Source organism: Canis aureus, chromosome 5 (assembly GCF_053574225.1).
Source record: "Canis aureus isolate CA01 chromosome 5, VMU_Caureus_v.1.0, whole genome shotgun sequence".
Lineage (NCBI taxonomy): Eukaryota > Metazoa > Chordata > Mammalia > Carnivora > Canidae > Canis > Canis aureus.
Window position 1 is genome coordinate 17,361,279 of NC_135615.1, and position 14,597 is coordinate 17,375,875.

Below are 14,597 nucleotides of genomic sequence, written 5' to 3' on the forward strand. Positions count from 1 at the left end.
AGACTTGCTTTCTCTCTACCTGTACAATTCAATATTATATGAATTCTTAATAAGATTGGTGAATTGTTTTATGATGGGTAATAATAGTGATATTACCAGTTTGAAATCGGTCCTGCTGTAAAATTCTGATCGAATTTAGATAGAATCTAGATATCTAGATAGATAGATAGATCGATACTATTAAAACCCTGTTTTACTTGAGTCTCTGTGCTCTCCTGGAGCTGCCTCCTTATTTTTGCAAGAGCTGATTCTGTGCAGCTTTTCCCAGCTGGGCTTTCAGGGACTTCACACTGGTAAATGGAAGTTGACTATGGTCCATGGACATTGGCAAATGCAAATCAGGGCCTCCTCCTCCTTTCCCCCAGACCAGAGCCCTGGTTTACGAGAGTGAGCCTCAGAGATAGCTCTGCATTCTCCCTTCTCTCTCCTTCTTTCCTTCTTCCTTTATCTGCCTAATCTCGTCTTTCTCTTTTCTTTCCTCCCTCATTCCTCTCACATATGTGCCAGATACTTAGTGCTTTCATGGGCCTTAGAATTTAGCCGGAGGATGCCTGGGTGGCTCAGGGTTGAGCTTCTGCCTTTGGCTCAGGGCATGATCCCAAAGTCCTGGGATCGAGTCCCTCATTGGGCTCCTTGCATGGAGCCTGCTTCTCCCCCTGCCTATGTCTCTGCCTCTCTCTCTCCGTGTCTCTCATGAACAAATAAAATCTTAAAAAAAAGAATTTAGCCAGGATAACAGATATTAAGAAATAATTGTATAAATGATAACTTAGCACAGTTATGAGACATACTAGAAAGAAACAGAAAGACGCGAGAGTATATATATATATTTTTAAATATTTTATTTATTTATTCATAGAGACAGACAGAGAGGCAGAGACACAGGCAGAGGGAGAAGCAGGCATCATACAGAGAGCCTGACATGGGACTTGATCCAGGGTCTCCAGGATCACGCCCCGGGCTGCAGGCAGCGCTAAACCGCTGCGCCACTGGGGCTGCCCGACATGAGAGTATATTAAGGGGAGATCTGCTCTGGTCTGAGACGGTCAGAAAAGCACTGCATGTATTGTTTTTGCTTTAATTAAATTAATAGGTAATTAATCTTTCCATCTTTTAATTAATCTATTACATTTTGTATTTTACTAACTTGAATATAATAGCAGTGAATGTTCATTATTTTTTTCTGATGAACATTGCAGCTAATGTATATACATATTCTGTATAGGTTAATCGTACATTTATAACTGAGTTACTGACAATACAACTATCTTGTCCCTAAAAACGTGATGTGCCAATACTTAAATGTATGTGAACCTTGCATATCATCTGTCCTCACCATGTAACATTGTCTGTGTAAGGCACTTTGCAGTTTCTGTGTTTCTATTTTGAAGTAGCTCAACATGGATGGTAATGTATTCGTCGGCATTTTGAAACTGCACAGGAGGTAAAAGTGGATTTAGTGTTTAGTGTTTTTTAACTTACTTGACAAACTTGAGTGCATTCTCATACTGCAGGAATTTCTACAAAAATAGTTTTCTCAGTTTGGCTTATCTAAGAGTAGAAACCCCAGGCTTATAAATTTTTCAGTCAGTCCATTTTCTACCTGTTTTGCCTTCTTTTTCCTTGCCTGTAGAAGTTCTCTGATAAGTCTTTCTTCTGTTTTCAGGCTCAGTCTCAGGGGGCAATTACATTTAAGATTATACCCAGCATCAAAGAGGAGACACCATCCAAAGAAGGCAAGGTAATCATTACTTAAAAATATTTTTTTGTTTGTTTTGGTGGTGGTGGTGGGGGGGTGCTAATATTTCCCTGTCTAACACGTACCCACTTTGTCACAAGTTCATTTTCGTATTCTCTTTAAAAAAAAAAAAAAAACTTTTTTTTTTTTAAATGATCCTTAGAGAAGAATGTTGGCCCTTCCACTTTATTTTTTATATTTACTCCTTTTAAATGAAACTCTCTTCCAGATGTTTATCAAAGCCCTCTTTGACTATAACCCTAATGAGGATAAAGCAATTCCATGTAAGGAAGCTGGGCTTTCTTTCAAAAAGGGAGATATTCTTCAGATTATGAGCCAAGATGATGCAACATGGTGGCAAGCAAAGCATGCAGGTGATGCCAATCCCAGGGCAGGTTTGATTCCCTCAAAGCATTTCCAGGAAAGGTGAGCTACTGGCATGCAGTAATGGTCTCTCTTCAAATGACCTTTTGTTCTCTGCAAAATATCACTCGAGGATAGTTGTGATAAAATAAGCACTAAAGCCTTGCTCTAGAATCCTTTATCCCTCAGGTTTGGATTTCTGTTTTGTCTAACTAAGTATGAATAATGACCAAAAATAATATGACAGGACCAGGTCATATTCAGTTTTTGTTATGAAGCAAATGGAAAAATAGCACATTAATATCTGAAACTGTATTGATGTGAAAGGTGGGGGAAAAAAGAAGAGTGATTTTGGAGGAGGGTGATTTATAAAAATTTGAAAGTAGATGATTTATTTTTTAATTTGAATAGATTGCATTGTGTTCATTTTTTCCCCTGGCTTCCCATTTTTTTTTCCCCTTGGGACTTTTAATATTTTGGTGTTATATTAATCTTGGATCTGTACTGAAAATTGATAGGCATTGACCTTCTTTTTCCCCCAGGAGATTGGCTCTGAGACGACCAGAAATACTAGTTCAGCCCTTCAAAGTTTCCAGCAGGAAATCATGTAAGTTTGTTAATAAAAATGCAGAGTAACCAAATCTTGCTGTTTATTTTTGACTACTAAAGCAGGTGTTTGTGGTAGAACGAGAGCTTGTATTGCCTTGTAATAGCTTTGGGATCATCATTTCATGGCAACCAAGCAAATAAGAAACTCACAGTAGAATATTAAAGTGAATTTTTTGAAGAAAGGGGTGTTTGCGGTTGTTTACAACAAACCCATGACTCACACTTTAAGAAACTAACTAGCAACAGTACTCTTCTTGACTTCTGGTGTTTTATAAATGTAACCTCAAATGCAACTCCTTTATTTCTCCAAAGCTAGAAGGTTTGGGTGAGACATAAAATCAGGGGGAGGTAATCTACCACTTTCTTGGGCATTGACAAAGGCCATTGTGCCTAAGAACAGTTATTTTTATTCTTTGCTTATCCAGAAATCATAGTCACTCTAACCTTTAATCTGCCTGTTTGGAGTTGTTACAAAATGAGATTAAATCAAAATAAGAGCAGAAAAAGGATGGAGGTGTAGGATTACTGAAAAAGATAGTGTGGATTTGGGTGCATTTTCCCCCCTCCCTTCATACTCCTCTCAGCTCTTGTTTACTCCCCACTCCTCACCTCCATCAAGTCCCCATCCCATAAATTTCCTACTTCATCTCCTCAAAATGTTTCATGGTTCTAGGTATTTTAAGAGTAAAAAAAAAGCCTTTTGTTTTCAACATAGAGCTCATACATTAAAAGGCAAAATGCACAAATAAACGGTCCTGGAATTTTGCACCAACATCTGGTTTTAGTATTGTTGCATTTTTCACATCTCCTGTTATTTCTGTCAGTTTGTAGACGCGTATAGCCTAGGAATTACATTATAAGAGAGCCAAACTACAGTCAAGTATAAATCTCACAAGCAAGCAAATACTTCAAGGGGAGCACTGATTCAAAAGCCTGCTTGTTCTTGCTTCGTTAAGTCTGGACAGAATAAAAACACACTTGTCACAGAATGCCACATGGATTGTGACATCAGAAAGCATACAGTTTAACCAGAAGGGTGCATCGTTTTTAAGTGTGATGAATTTTCACTGGCAGGCGCTCCAGGCATCCACCTGACTTGCTCTTGGAGGGATTTCTAAATTGGGGGCCTGCACCCTTCTAATACATTTGATGCGTGTGGGATAAAATGTGTGTAACTTGAAAAGGACATCAGTGTGATTCTACTCGCATCTTAATCCATACTCCCAATTTGAGTCTTAGGCAACTTAGAAATATCTAGTTTGATATGATTGTGAATTTTCATTTAAGAGTTTTTATAAATGTGTTTCTTTAAAGAGCTACATGAAATGGGTATATTATCTTTTTAATAGCTCTCCCCAAACTGATTTCAGTATAAATGTGTGTGAATGCCAGAGGTATTGTGTGTGTGTGTGTGTGTGTGTGCGCGCGCGCGCCCGTGCATGTGCATAGAGCTGTTAATTAATAATGGATGATTTTTGTCTATTATTCAGAGTTTTCCGTATTATAGTCTTTAATATTTGCATCTGAGAAATATTTATTCTAAAATTAGTGAAATGTTATTATCTGGATTTTTTTAAGAGTTCGTTTTTTCTGCCCTTCGAAGATCATTTAAGAATGTTTACTGATTCCCATTCACACTTCCTTTTTTCTTTTCTATTTTTTTAAGTTGTCTTGATTCAAATAAATAATAATATAATAATAATAATATAAACAAATATGGCCATATTATCAAAATCACTAGTGAATAGCAAATAGGACCTTATTTAGAGAGATAGTCTATGTCCATGAAGATTAAATAGAAATATTACTTTTATTGTCAAAGAATTAAAATTCCATTTGAAGTTTACTTAATGTTGTCTCCTAAACCCCTGAACTCAAAAGTTAAGCAAGAATTATTACACTGGTTCTGAACATTTTAAAAGTAATTTAAAAGCACTTTGTTTTATAACCTGTGTATCTGATAGTGACTCTTTACGTAATTATACTTGTAAAGACCATCTGACCCAAGACTTCCTGGACTTCAACATTTGGTACTTAGATTTTTAGGATAGGACATCCATTGTGCTCTTTGAATTATAGAATAATGCTATGAAGAAAAACAGAAAGTTAACAGAAAATCTTTTAGTAATATGACTTTGAATAATAATTCATAGACTAGGTTTTAAGGAACATTTCTGTAATGTAAAAATTATAGAAGGAGAATAATTCTGTCATGTTGGTATTTCTAAATTTACTAAAAAGTAGTCATGTTGATAATTTTCTGCAGTAAATTTTGCAAGTGCATTTAAAACCTAGGACATAGTGTTAAATGGTAAATTTAGGATAATGACTTCAGTCAGGTAATAATATGTATTGAATTAGCCAGCTAACTTCTTTCACAAAAAAAAATTATACTACTATGGTTTTACTCTTTATTTGACTCACATCATATCATCATAACTAAAGTAGTTTGCATGGAGGAAAAGCCCTGGAACTATAGGGGTTCAGTCAATGTCAAACTCAAAGTCAAAAAGGAGTGGAGAATGCATTTATGTTTGTGTTAGAGCTGGAGATCCTGGCTTCCTGGTAGATAAAATCAGGAACCCTAATATTGATGTCTTCAGGCTTTAAAACTGGCATCCTTATGCATAACTTTGTGGTGTTCATCTTTGATGCTTGGCTATTTCCTCCCCTTAAGTATCCTGGCATGTCTAATACCAATTGAGAAAATAGGCTTCAAACAAACAAAATAGTTTGCCTCTTGAAATTAAACATTCCTAAAAAATACGAACTCTTAAAACCAAAGCATAAGCAAATCATAGAAGCTTGAGAGCTTGAGAGAGGGAATTACCTCCACTTCCTCCTGTTTTGCTTTTTTTTTTCTTTTTTCCAAAGAATAGCTTGCCCAACAAAGAAACCTATCATAGAATTCTGTGTTCCCTCCCTTTCTCCTTCATCTCATGATAGGCTCTTACATAATGGATTTACATTAGAAATAGACACAGAAGAGCAGCCTAGAAGTCTGATAGGTTTTCTTTGACATGACCAACTTTTAGATTATTACATGAAAGATACAAGTTAAGTGTTTTGGAAATGAGTTAAAAGCATATCCTAGTCTCAAGTAAAACATATAGGAGTAGTTTTCATGACAGACACTTGGCAGCTTGCAATTCTTATGTCGATATAATTTAAAGTACTTTCTGATTTTCTGCCAAAACCTTATTTTTATAGCTCAGTTGCATATATAAAGCAATATGGTATCACCTAACCTTTAAAAAGAAATATGATTTCCTTTGGTTAATTAAAATACTGTTTGTCCCCTTTCTATTGAAATTAAACTTTATTAGTTCAGAATTGTCGTCTTAGCAATACAAACATTATAATAACTTTGGCTTCAATAGTATGTAACATATTCAAAACTAGTTTACATGGTATTCAGAAAAAGCTCTTCTTATTCAAATAGCCTGTTTTACAGTAGAATATTCCAGCATGATTTTTATTTATGGCTTAGTTTCTTTTTTTAGTTCTCGAAATAGAAATACCTGAAAATATCTCCTACAACTGATTGAATGATATTAATTAAAAAAATTTTTTTTACAAGAACACCTCTTACATAATTCTTATAATAAAAAGAATCCAGGAGATATGATTTATTAGCCTTTTAAAGATTAGAAGGTAAAAGCCCAAAACCTTTTTTTTTAGAATTTGGTTTAGCCATTTGTGGTTAGCTGTCATGTGGGTACAAAATAAAATATTTAAAAAAAAAATATTTAACTGGACCAGAGATGTTCATTCAGACAGCATATAACTGAATTCATTCAAAAACAAGCATTTTGTGGATTGAAGATCACAATCTACCAACAGTATAAACTCTGAGTAAACAAATGGAGTCACTCTACATGGTATCAATATTTTGGAAGGCCAAACATTTGAGAGTAACATATATAACATTACAGGTTGTTACAATACAACTTTTCAAATTAAGTAAACTTCTTTCTCCTGGCATCTTAAACAGTGTTATTTAGTATGTTCATATATAAAGTTAATTCAGAAATTAACATGTAGATTGCTTATGTTCTTATATTAAATTTGTATGCCTAAACCTTGTCAAGTATTTTCTTAATTTTGGTGGCATTTTGTGTTAACAGAAACACATGGGGTTTTAAAAAATAGTGAAAGTGGTTTTCCCCCTAATATTTACTGATATTCTTTGGGAAATGCCAGAGTTCAGAGTTTGTGTCGACAGAGGTGCAGATTAAAACCTAAACTGTAAATTGTATGTCAGACTGTTTATGTCAGGAGATAGCTGGAGGTGATGGCCTAATTGTTATAGCTAACTTCATCTCAGTAGATTATGTTCTTCTTACATAAATTGAATATATGCCTTTTATTTTTATTTTTTTAAAGATTTTATTTATTTATTCATGAGAGATGCAGAGAGAGAGAGAGAGGCAGAGACACAGGCAGAGGGAGAAGCAGGCTTCATGCAGGGAGCCTGACATGGGACTTGATCCCGGGTCTCCAGGATCAGGCCCTGGGCTGAAGGCGGCACTAAACCACTCAGCCACCTGGGCTGCCCAAGATGTTCCTTTTAAAATGCTATCAAGGCATGTGCTTTTAGCTTTTCCATACGAAGGGTTCTAAACCATACCATCTCTTGCCTTTTGTCTTGAGGACCCTACACTATGTGGCTAAGAAAGAGTTGATTTACAATTAGGAGCATGGTCCGAGGCCACAGATTATTGCAGACTTTTAGGGAAGATCACATGGGGGCAGTGGGAGGTGAAATAAAGCAGTTTTTAGGGTGGGGATTTAACTGTGCCCCCATAAATACTATCACACCTATAGAGACACAATTTCTCCACTTGTCAAGAGTATGTGATGTTGCTCCAGCCACCGTGGCTAGCACCCGGCAGTATGAAAAACTTCCTCCTGCCCTGTTTGTGGAGCTCATCAAATGCTCTTCACGAGAGCTTTTCCACTGCATTCTCTGAAGACAGCCAGAATTACTCTTTGTGACCTTGTTGGCCTCTCCTCTGTGATTTTCCCATCCTGCTCTTCAGTTCTTGAAGAGGTGGAGAACACTCCTGATAGCCTGGGGAGAGTCTCCCCCCATTCTCCAGTCAGGAGAAGAGAAACACACGTGGAAGGTTCCAGCTTCAGGGGAAGGGGGCAAGAGGCTGGTGTCCTGGGAAGTGGTGAGAGTAGACAAGAAACTTGAAAGAAGCTTTCTTCTTTTGAGCTCTCCACCAACTTGTACTGCCTAGCATAACATTAGAGTAATTAAAAAGTGATTTTGGTATGATAGTATAGCATAGTAGTTAAAAACACAGACTCCGGAACCTGATCATGTGGGTCACATCCCAGAGTGCTTCATTTCTCTGTACCTCTGATTCCCATCTGTCACATGGAGGTAACAGTAGCGGCTTCATAGAGCTGTGAGAGAATTCAGTAAGTTTGGGCATTTAATGTACAAAGAACAGTGCCTTACTATAGTTAAGAATCATGCAAGTATCCCAAATGTCTTCTGAGATCAACCTTTTATATATTGTATTCTTTGTTCAAACTTGCTAAGCATAAGGAAGTGTTCTTTCCTACTGGCTGTCTATTAAGCATGTTGCTTCCTTGGGTATAGACATCTGTGTGTTACCACACAAAAAATTACCATTCTCTTCCTACTGAAAGCACAGAAGAAATACTCCTCTGAGAATTTATGCAGCATATTCACAACCTTTTCTTAGAATATGAAACATACCATACTATATGTGACATGGAGATATTTTATTGTAGGTTGCCTGTGATGTTTTAATTTTTTTATGCACGTGTGTGTATCAGCGTTAGAGAGACACATGGCTTTTATCATCTGATGTACATGACACTGATTCTTTAATCAGGCTACAACACTCTGTCAATCCTGTTGTTTCCATCAGAAAACATACTTTCTGTTTAACAACCCACTTAGTGGTACAGTGAGATCGCAGATGAACCATCGGAAGCACCACTTTTATTATTTCCACTAAGCCTAGTGGCATGGCTTGGCTTGGCTAATCCGTATCACATAGTTTATTGTTTGTTTTCTAATCACTTGTTTTAGATGCACATGGAAGTCCCAGAGCTACAAGGAATGAATGTAAATAAACTCACAACTTGGATGACTCCCAATCCAAGCCTGAGTAATAATGATTTGCTTGTCACTTTTGTGAATTCTGTTCAAGTAGAACCAATACAGTTGGAGAACCCATAGGTATTTGGAAAATAAAAACACAGTGGTGCACACTCTCTCCTAAGTGTTTTCTTTGACTTGCCACTCTGTAGTTGAGAGAGAAAAGTGAGCCAAGAAGTGTCCTCACCAGGCCTGTTCATTCTACAAGGTCTCATAGCGAAATATGTTCCACCTTGACTTATGGTTTGATTTTGCTTCTATTAAATTTCCAATTCTTTTTCCACCTTTAACTGAAGGTGAGTATCTAAAGGCAAACGGAACTCTTAAATTTCTGTCCTATTAGTAACAAGTATTTTTTAGAATGATCTTTTCCAATATCTTTTATCAAATACTACAGCCAGAATGAAGCAAAGGGCTGCCTGACTCACTTCCTATGTGTAATAAGTTGATAATATTGTTAAAATTACAAGGTTTTTAGACAGTTTAAGGGCATTTTAAGGATTATTTATAAGTATGTATACTAAGTGTTAAACAGATTTGTTTACAAACCAATGTCCACTGAAAATAATTCCCCTTTGAAGGTATTATTTTGAAAAAAAAAAAAGTTTTTTCCTCATTATTTTTCCCATTTGGGCATTTAATAAGCTACATGGTGGCTTTGTGCTTTTCCTGCTTTAGTAAACACATTCTTTTCAGATCAGGATTACGGTGCAATCTAAAATGTAGTTTTTCATGAATTCTGTTTATTTGTTGACTAATAATTTTGAAATATTTAAAATACATTTTTTCCCCTTTTGGCTTTTCTAAGATGAGGAAACAGTTGAGTGTGGTAGGTGGATTTTTTTTTCTCCATCCTGTGCATCTTCTTTCTACTTTAATTGTATTTTCTGCACATTTAATCATTTCCTTTCTCATTTTCTTTGTGCTTCTCAGAGGAAACTAAAGGTACATGTATAAAAGCTTCCCTGCCATAGTCTATTAATTTTATTTAGTACACATATGTGTGGATTAAATTGAGTATAGCAAGTGGTTTATAGAAGATATTGTGCATCTGAACTTCCATCTTGATGTTACAGTACCAAAAATCATGGTTGGACTCTGAGATCTATACTATTTTTTGCTTCCTATAGCAGAAATACAGAGAGTAGTCTGAAATAGTACATTATGTTTTTGTTCCTGTCAATAGTCTCAGTGTTATTCAAATATATTGACATCCTTATCTTAAAATAAGGATGTCAGAGGAGTCTTCTCAACTATTTCATACCTGCACAAGCTGTGCTATTAGTTCCATATTTATGTGAAGATAAGAGGCCTAAAAGTAACAAGTACTCACTAGGTCAACTATATTTTTAAGATATGTATAACCCAGTATTCATTTAATTCCAAGAAATAATTAACCCATCACTTGTTTTAAAATGTTTTCATCTATTCATTTGTTAAAATTCAAATAAAAATGGAAATAGTATGCCTTTATTCCTTTCCAACACAGAATTTCTTCCTATCAAAAGAAAGGATGTATCTTAATCTTAACCTTTCTGTCTAATCCAGTGAGCCAAAGTAAGTGCTACATTTACATATTATCAAAGAGCCTGATTTACAAAAATAAATTTACTTTGGGGATCAAGTGTTGTAATTTTCTTAACTGTGGAAAGTATAAACATCGTAGGCAGATCTTTTATAATTTTCTTGAAACTGCATCGAGGAACCTCTGAAGGAGGTTGAAACTGAATTGCATGATGTTTTAAAACATTACTTTAAACTTAAATATAAAACAAAACGTTTTATGTTTAAGAGTGCATTGTGAGGGCTGTTCTATGCTGTGCTTTACGTAATTGTTTTAAGTAATTTATTTTATTTTATTATTTTTTTGCATCTGTGGCTGGGCTTCTAACTGTTCTGCTTTATTTCTTGGCTTTTTGTTCTGTATGCTTTTACACTCCATCCAGAAGATGCTGAATATGCTGGTAACAACAGTGGAACCTATATAGGTGAGCAATTGGTCACAGAAGAGGATTTCTTTCTTTCTGTTGCTTTCTTCAAAACCATTTTATTGTTTGATCTTAAATGAGCATATTTGCATTAGCATGTTCTGATGTTCAGTGGGGGGTAGCATGAATCTTTAAGTTAAACAGGCTCAGTGGGTTGGACATAAAGGAATTCATAGTGTGCTTTTGTGCTGTTATTTAAGAAGCTTTCCAGATGCTACATTTTTTCATTTTACAAAACTCCGTGTAAAAATCTAGAGTATTCCAGTTTTTAGACTAGAAAAACTGCGATTGGATGATCAAAGAGAGGTTAAAATTCCATTAATTCCTTACTCATTTCTGAACAATACAGTGTGCCAGATACTCTGTATATCAATTAACACCTCTCCTTACACCCTCAGAAACTTTAGTGGCTTCAAGGAGCAAGTGTTTCTTCTGATTCTGTGGTCAGCTGAGTGGCTCCTCTGGTCTGTGTCAGCTTGGTGAACCTTTGCGGTCTGGTGGTTTGGGCTGGGCTCTGGTTGGTCTGAGGACTGGGATGCTCAGCAGGACAAACGTGTTTCTGTTTCCTGTAATTTCTCATTCTCCAGTAAGCTAGCCCATGAAGCATCTCAGGGTTCCAGAGAGCAACAGAAAAAATGATCTCCAGTATATTGATACTAACGAATCCTCTGCTCACATCACGTCTGCCAACATCGCATTGGCCCAAACCAGTCTCATGGCCAAGCCAGCATAATGTGGGAGGCTCCTGCCCAAGAGCTTGGCTTCAGGGAGATGTGAAGAGATGGGCAGACTTTACTACAGGCTTCTGTCTCTCCAAAATGAAGAGGTACTGACTCTGCCTGACTTCAGGCAGGGCGTATACTTAGTCAGATGGCAAGTATATCCATCCAGTGAAAAGCTGTGGCATAAAGCAGTATCTGATGAGAGTCACATAAAATGCTATAATTCAGAGGCTGAGCAGATGACCTCCCAACCTGTGAGGCACTGAAGGACCTAGTCCCACAAGGAATGACATTCAAACCCGGCACCAAAGCCTAGGTGGAATTCTAGTTTAACAGCAGGGCATGAAGGAAGAAGCAGTAACATGGAGAGAGGTGCCTGTTGCAGAGCACAAGGCATGTTTGAGTTTGGGTGAGGGGATGTATGTGCTCTTTGTTACTTTGTTGCACTCTGGAACCCTGAGACCACAATATGGGCTGGCTTCCTGGAGGGTGACAAACTGTAGGAGAATGAGTTCTGGATGAAATGCCATTGGAGCTGGCAAGAACTTCGTTGATATCTGGAGTCACTGATGACTCTGAGAAAGAGCTTTACTGGAAGCCAAATTGCCAGGTGTCAAGGAGTAAGAGTGGATGGGGAAAGAAAGATAGCAGTTAAGTTCAAAGCCATGTTTATAGTTGAGAGTAGAAATGTTTTAGTGAGAGAGGAAAATGGGATCCATTCTGTAGACAGAGATGGTGGAGCTGATGGTAAAGGATTGAATGTCTTCATGATTTTTTTTTGTGGTTTTTAGAGTGAGTAGGGGTGGGGTGCAGGGTCAGGGGGCAAGGGGGAGACTCCTAAGCAGGCTCCATGCCCAGCCGTTGAGCCTAACATGGAGCTCCACCTCACAACCCTGAGATCATGACCTGAGCTGAAATCGAGTCAGATGCTTAACTCACTGAGCCATCCAGGAGTTACTCCAAGAATTGAATGTCATAAAATCAGAAGTAATTAGTTGAACAAAGCCCCAAAGCAGACTAGATTGGGTGGAGTTGAGACTGTAAGGGTGCTTTAGATTCAAGAACTTAGCATTAGCAGATGAGATTAAGCCTGTGGATACCTCAGGACCCATAATAATGTTTTGGAATAGGCAGAGCTTTGTGCTTCCAGGAGACCATACTACACCACTCAATTACAGATGAAATAGGGCACCATCTGTCATGAATCGTATACAGCCTGGTGGCACAACAGATAATCTTCAGGCCATGTTTGGATAAAAGACTTATTTTTGTTAGTCCCACAAAATTGAGAAATTTTATATAAAAATTTCTGACCCCTTTGACAAAAGATTTGACTAAACTAGGCCCTGGTTCCCTGATGTTACTGACAATTGGAGTTGAGTGACAGCTGACTCTGGAAATATAACTCAAGATGTCTGGTTCCACACAATCTTCACCACTCATTATCTTGCCAGGGCTGAGGTGGGGCCAGTAGACATTCTCCTAACAGCTGTGTTGGTGTTTGTATTGTAACAGTGAAGTATTTCTTGGGTCTCCATGTTCTCCTATGTAGAGAAATGAAAGTGGCCAAAGTGTATTTAAGACCTATGGGAGAAGCTGTTTCTTTGAGGACTGACTCTTGTGCGAAATGGATTTGTGTAAGGCAATTTAAGATTTTTCAACCTGTCTGGCTTCCATAAGCTTTTGAGTTTGCAGGCCCTCAGTACAGATTATAGCTATCCTCCCCATTCAACTTTCACTCTTAGAGAAAATTATCTTTTCCTATGGCAAAAGGAAAAACATGGTTAGTGTGTTTTAATGTATGTGCCTCATGACATTTCATTCTGGCCTAAGTGTTTATTCTTGACACATGCGACAGAGGACTCCAGTAGGTTCACACACCGCAATGTTCACTTAGCTAGAAGTTAAAAGAGTTAAGGGAGTCTAGTAAGATGCCTGAGAAGAGAAGCATAGAACAAAAAAACTTTGTTTTAAAAAAGACTATGAAAGAATAGGATTCATAAACTAACCATGTTTCTGATAAGTTTCTTCTTTTAAAGAAACAATTCAAACTAAGGACCACAGATTTGAAACTGTCTCTTGTAGAATAAAACAAGTTTGATCATATTCTGTTTTTTTATATATAACTTATATTATTATTTTTATACAATTATTTTGTAACTTTGTTGCAAATACATTGAACAATTTGTTATGTGGAATTCAGTTTTTCCTCAAAAAGCCAAATCCTCAAAATGCTTATAGATTTCGTGGATTTTTATTTATTTATTTTTATTTACTTTTTAAGTTTTTATTTAAATTCCAGCTAGTAACATACAATATAATAATAGTTTCAGTCATACAATACAGTGGTTCACCACTCCCATACATCATCCTGTGCTCATGACAGCAAGTGCCCTGCTTAGTCCCCATCACCTTTTTCACCCATTGCCCCTTCCACCTCCCCTCTGGTAACCATTGGTTTGTTCTCTGTAGTTAAGAGTGGATTTTTAGAAGAGATCTCATAAGTAATATGCTAACACAAATGATAGGTGGTTTTATGGTAGAAGGATTATTTGGTAAACATCTTACAATATACTGTGAGTAATGCTGTGACTTTTTGTTTTTCTTCTTTTTTTTCTCCCCTCAACTAATTGTATCTTTGCCTTTTTTTCTGTCAAGCTCTTTATTTGTCTCTTGTTAGTTTTATGAGCTCTTTCTGTGCCATAAATATTAGCCCTCTCTCTGCTGCACACATTTTTTTCTGATGTTTTGGTTGGGTTTTGCCTTTTTCCATTCCAAGACTCAAAGCATGTAGATATTTATAAGTTTACATTGCCAAATTTGTGAATTGTTTCCTTTGTCTTCTGAGTTTTCTCCTGTATTCCCCAAAATAAAATTTTTAAAGATAATTTTAATTTTAAAATTTTTTACTAAAATAACATGCATGAGGTTAAGCCTATGAAATTGTTACATAATCCTGTTTTGTGGGTCAGAAAACAACAGAACATCAGCAATTTCATATGGTTCTATTTAATAACTTGTTTGAAAAGTTAAAT

At 36.6% G+C, this 14,597-nt stretch overlaps 1 protein-coding gene across 8 annotated transcripts in view; it reads left to right on the plus strand.

Moving 5' to 3' along the window:
• Positions 1–14,597, plus strand: part of LOC144313745 (MAGUK p55 subfamily member 7) — a 301,577-nt gene that overhangs the window by 219,027 nt on the left and 67,953 nt on the right. For 6 of the 8 annotated variants that reach the window (XM_077896973.1, XM_077896979.1, XM_077896980.1 and 3 more), the window contains 4 exons: positions 1,667–1,741; positions 1,968–2,164; positions 2,644–2,708; positions 10,802–10,840. In XM_077896973.1, the coding sequence (XP_077753099.1) occupies positions 1,667–1,741; positions 1,968–2,164; positions 2,644–2,708; positions 10,802–10,840 (376 nt within the window). The remainder of the gene's footprint in view (positions 1–1,666; positions 1,742–1,967; positions 2,165–2,643; positions 2,709–10,801; positions 10,841–14,597) is intronic. The other 2 variants (XM_077896977.1, XM_077896981.1) reach the window with 1 other exon arrangement.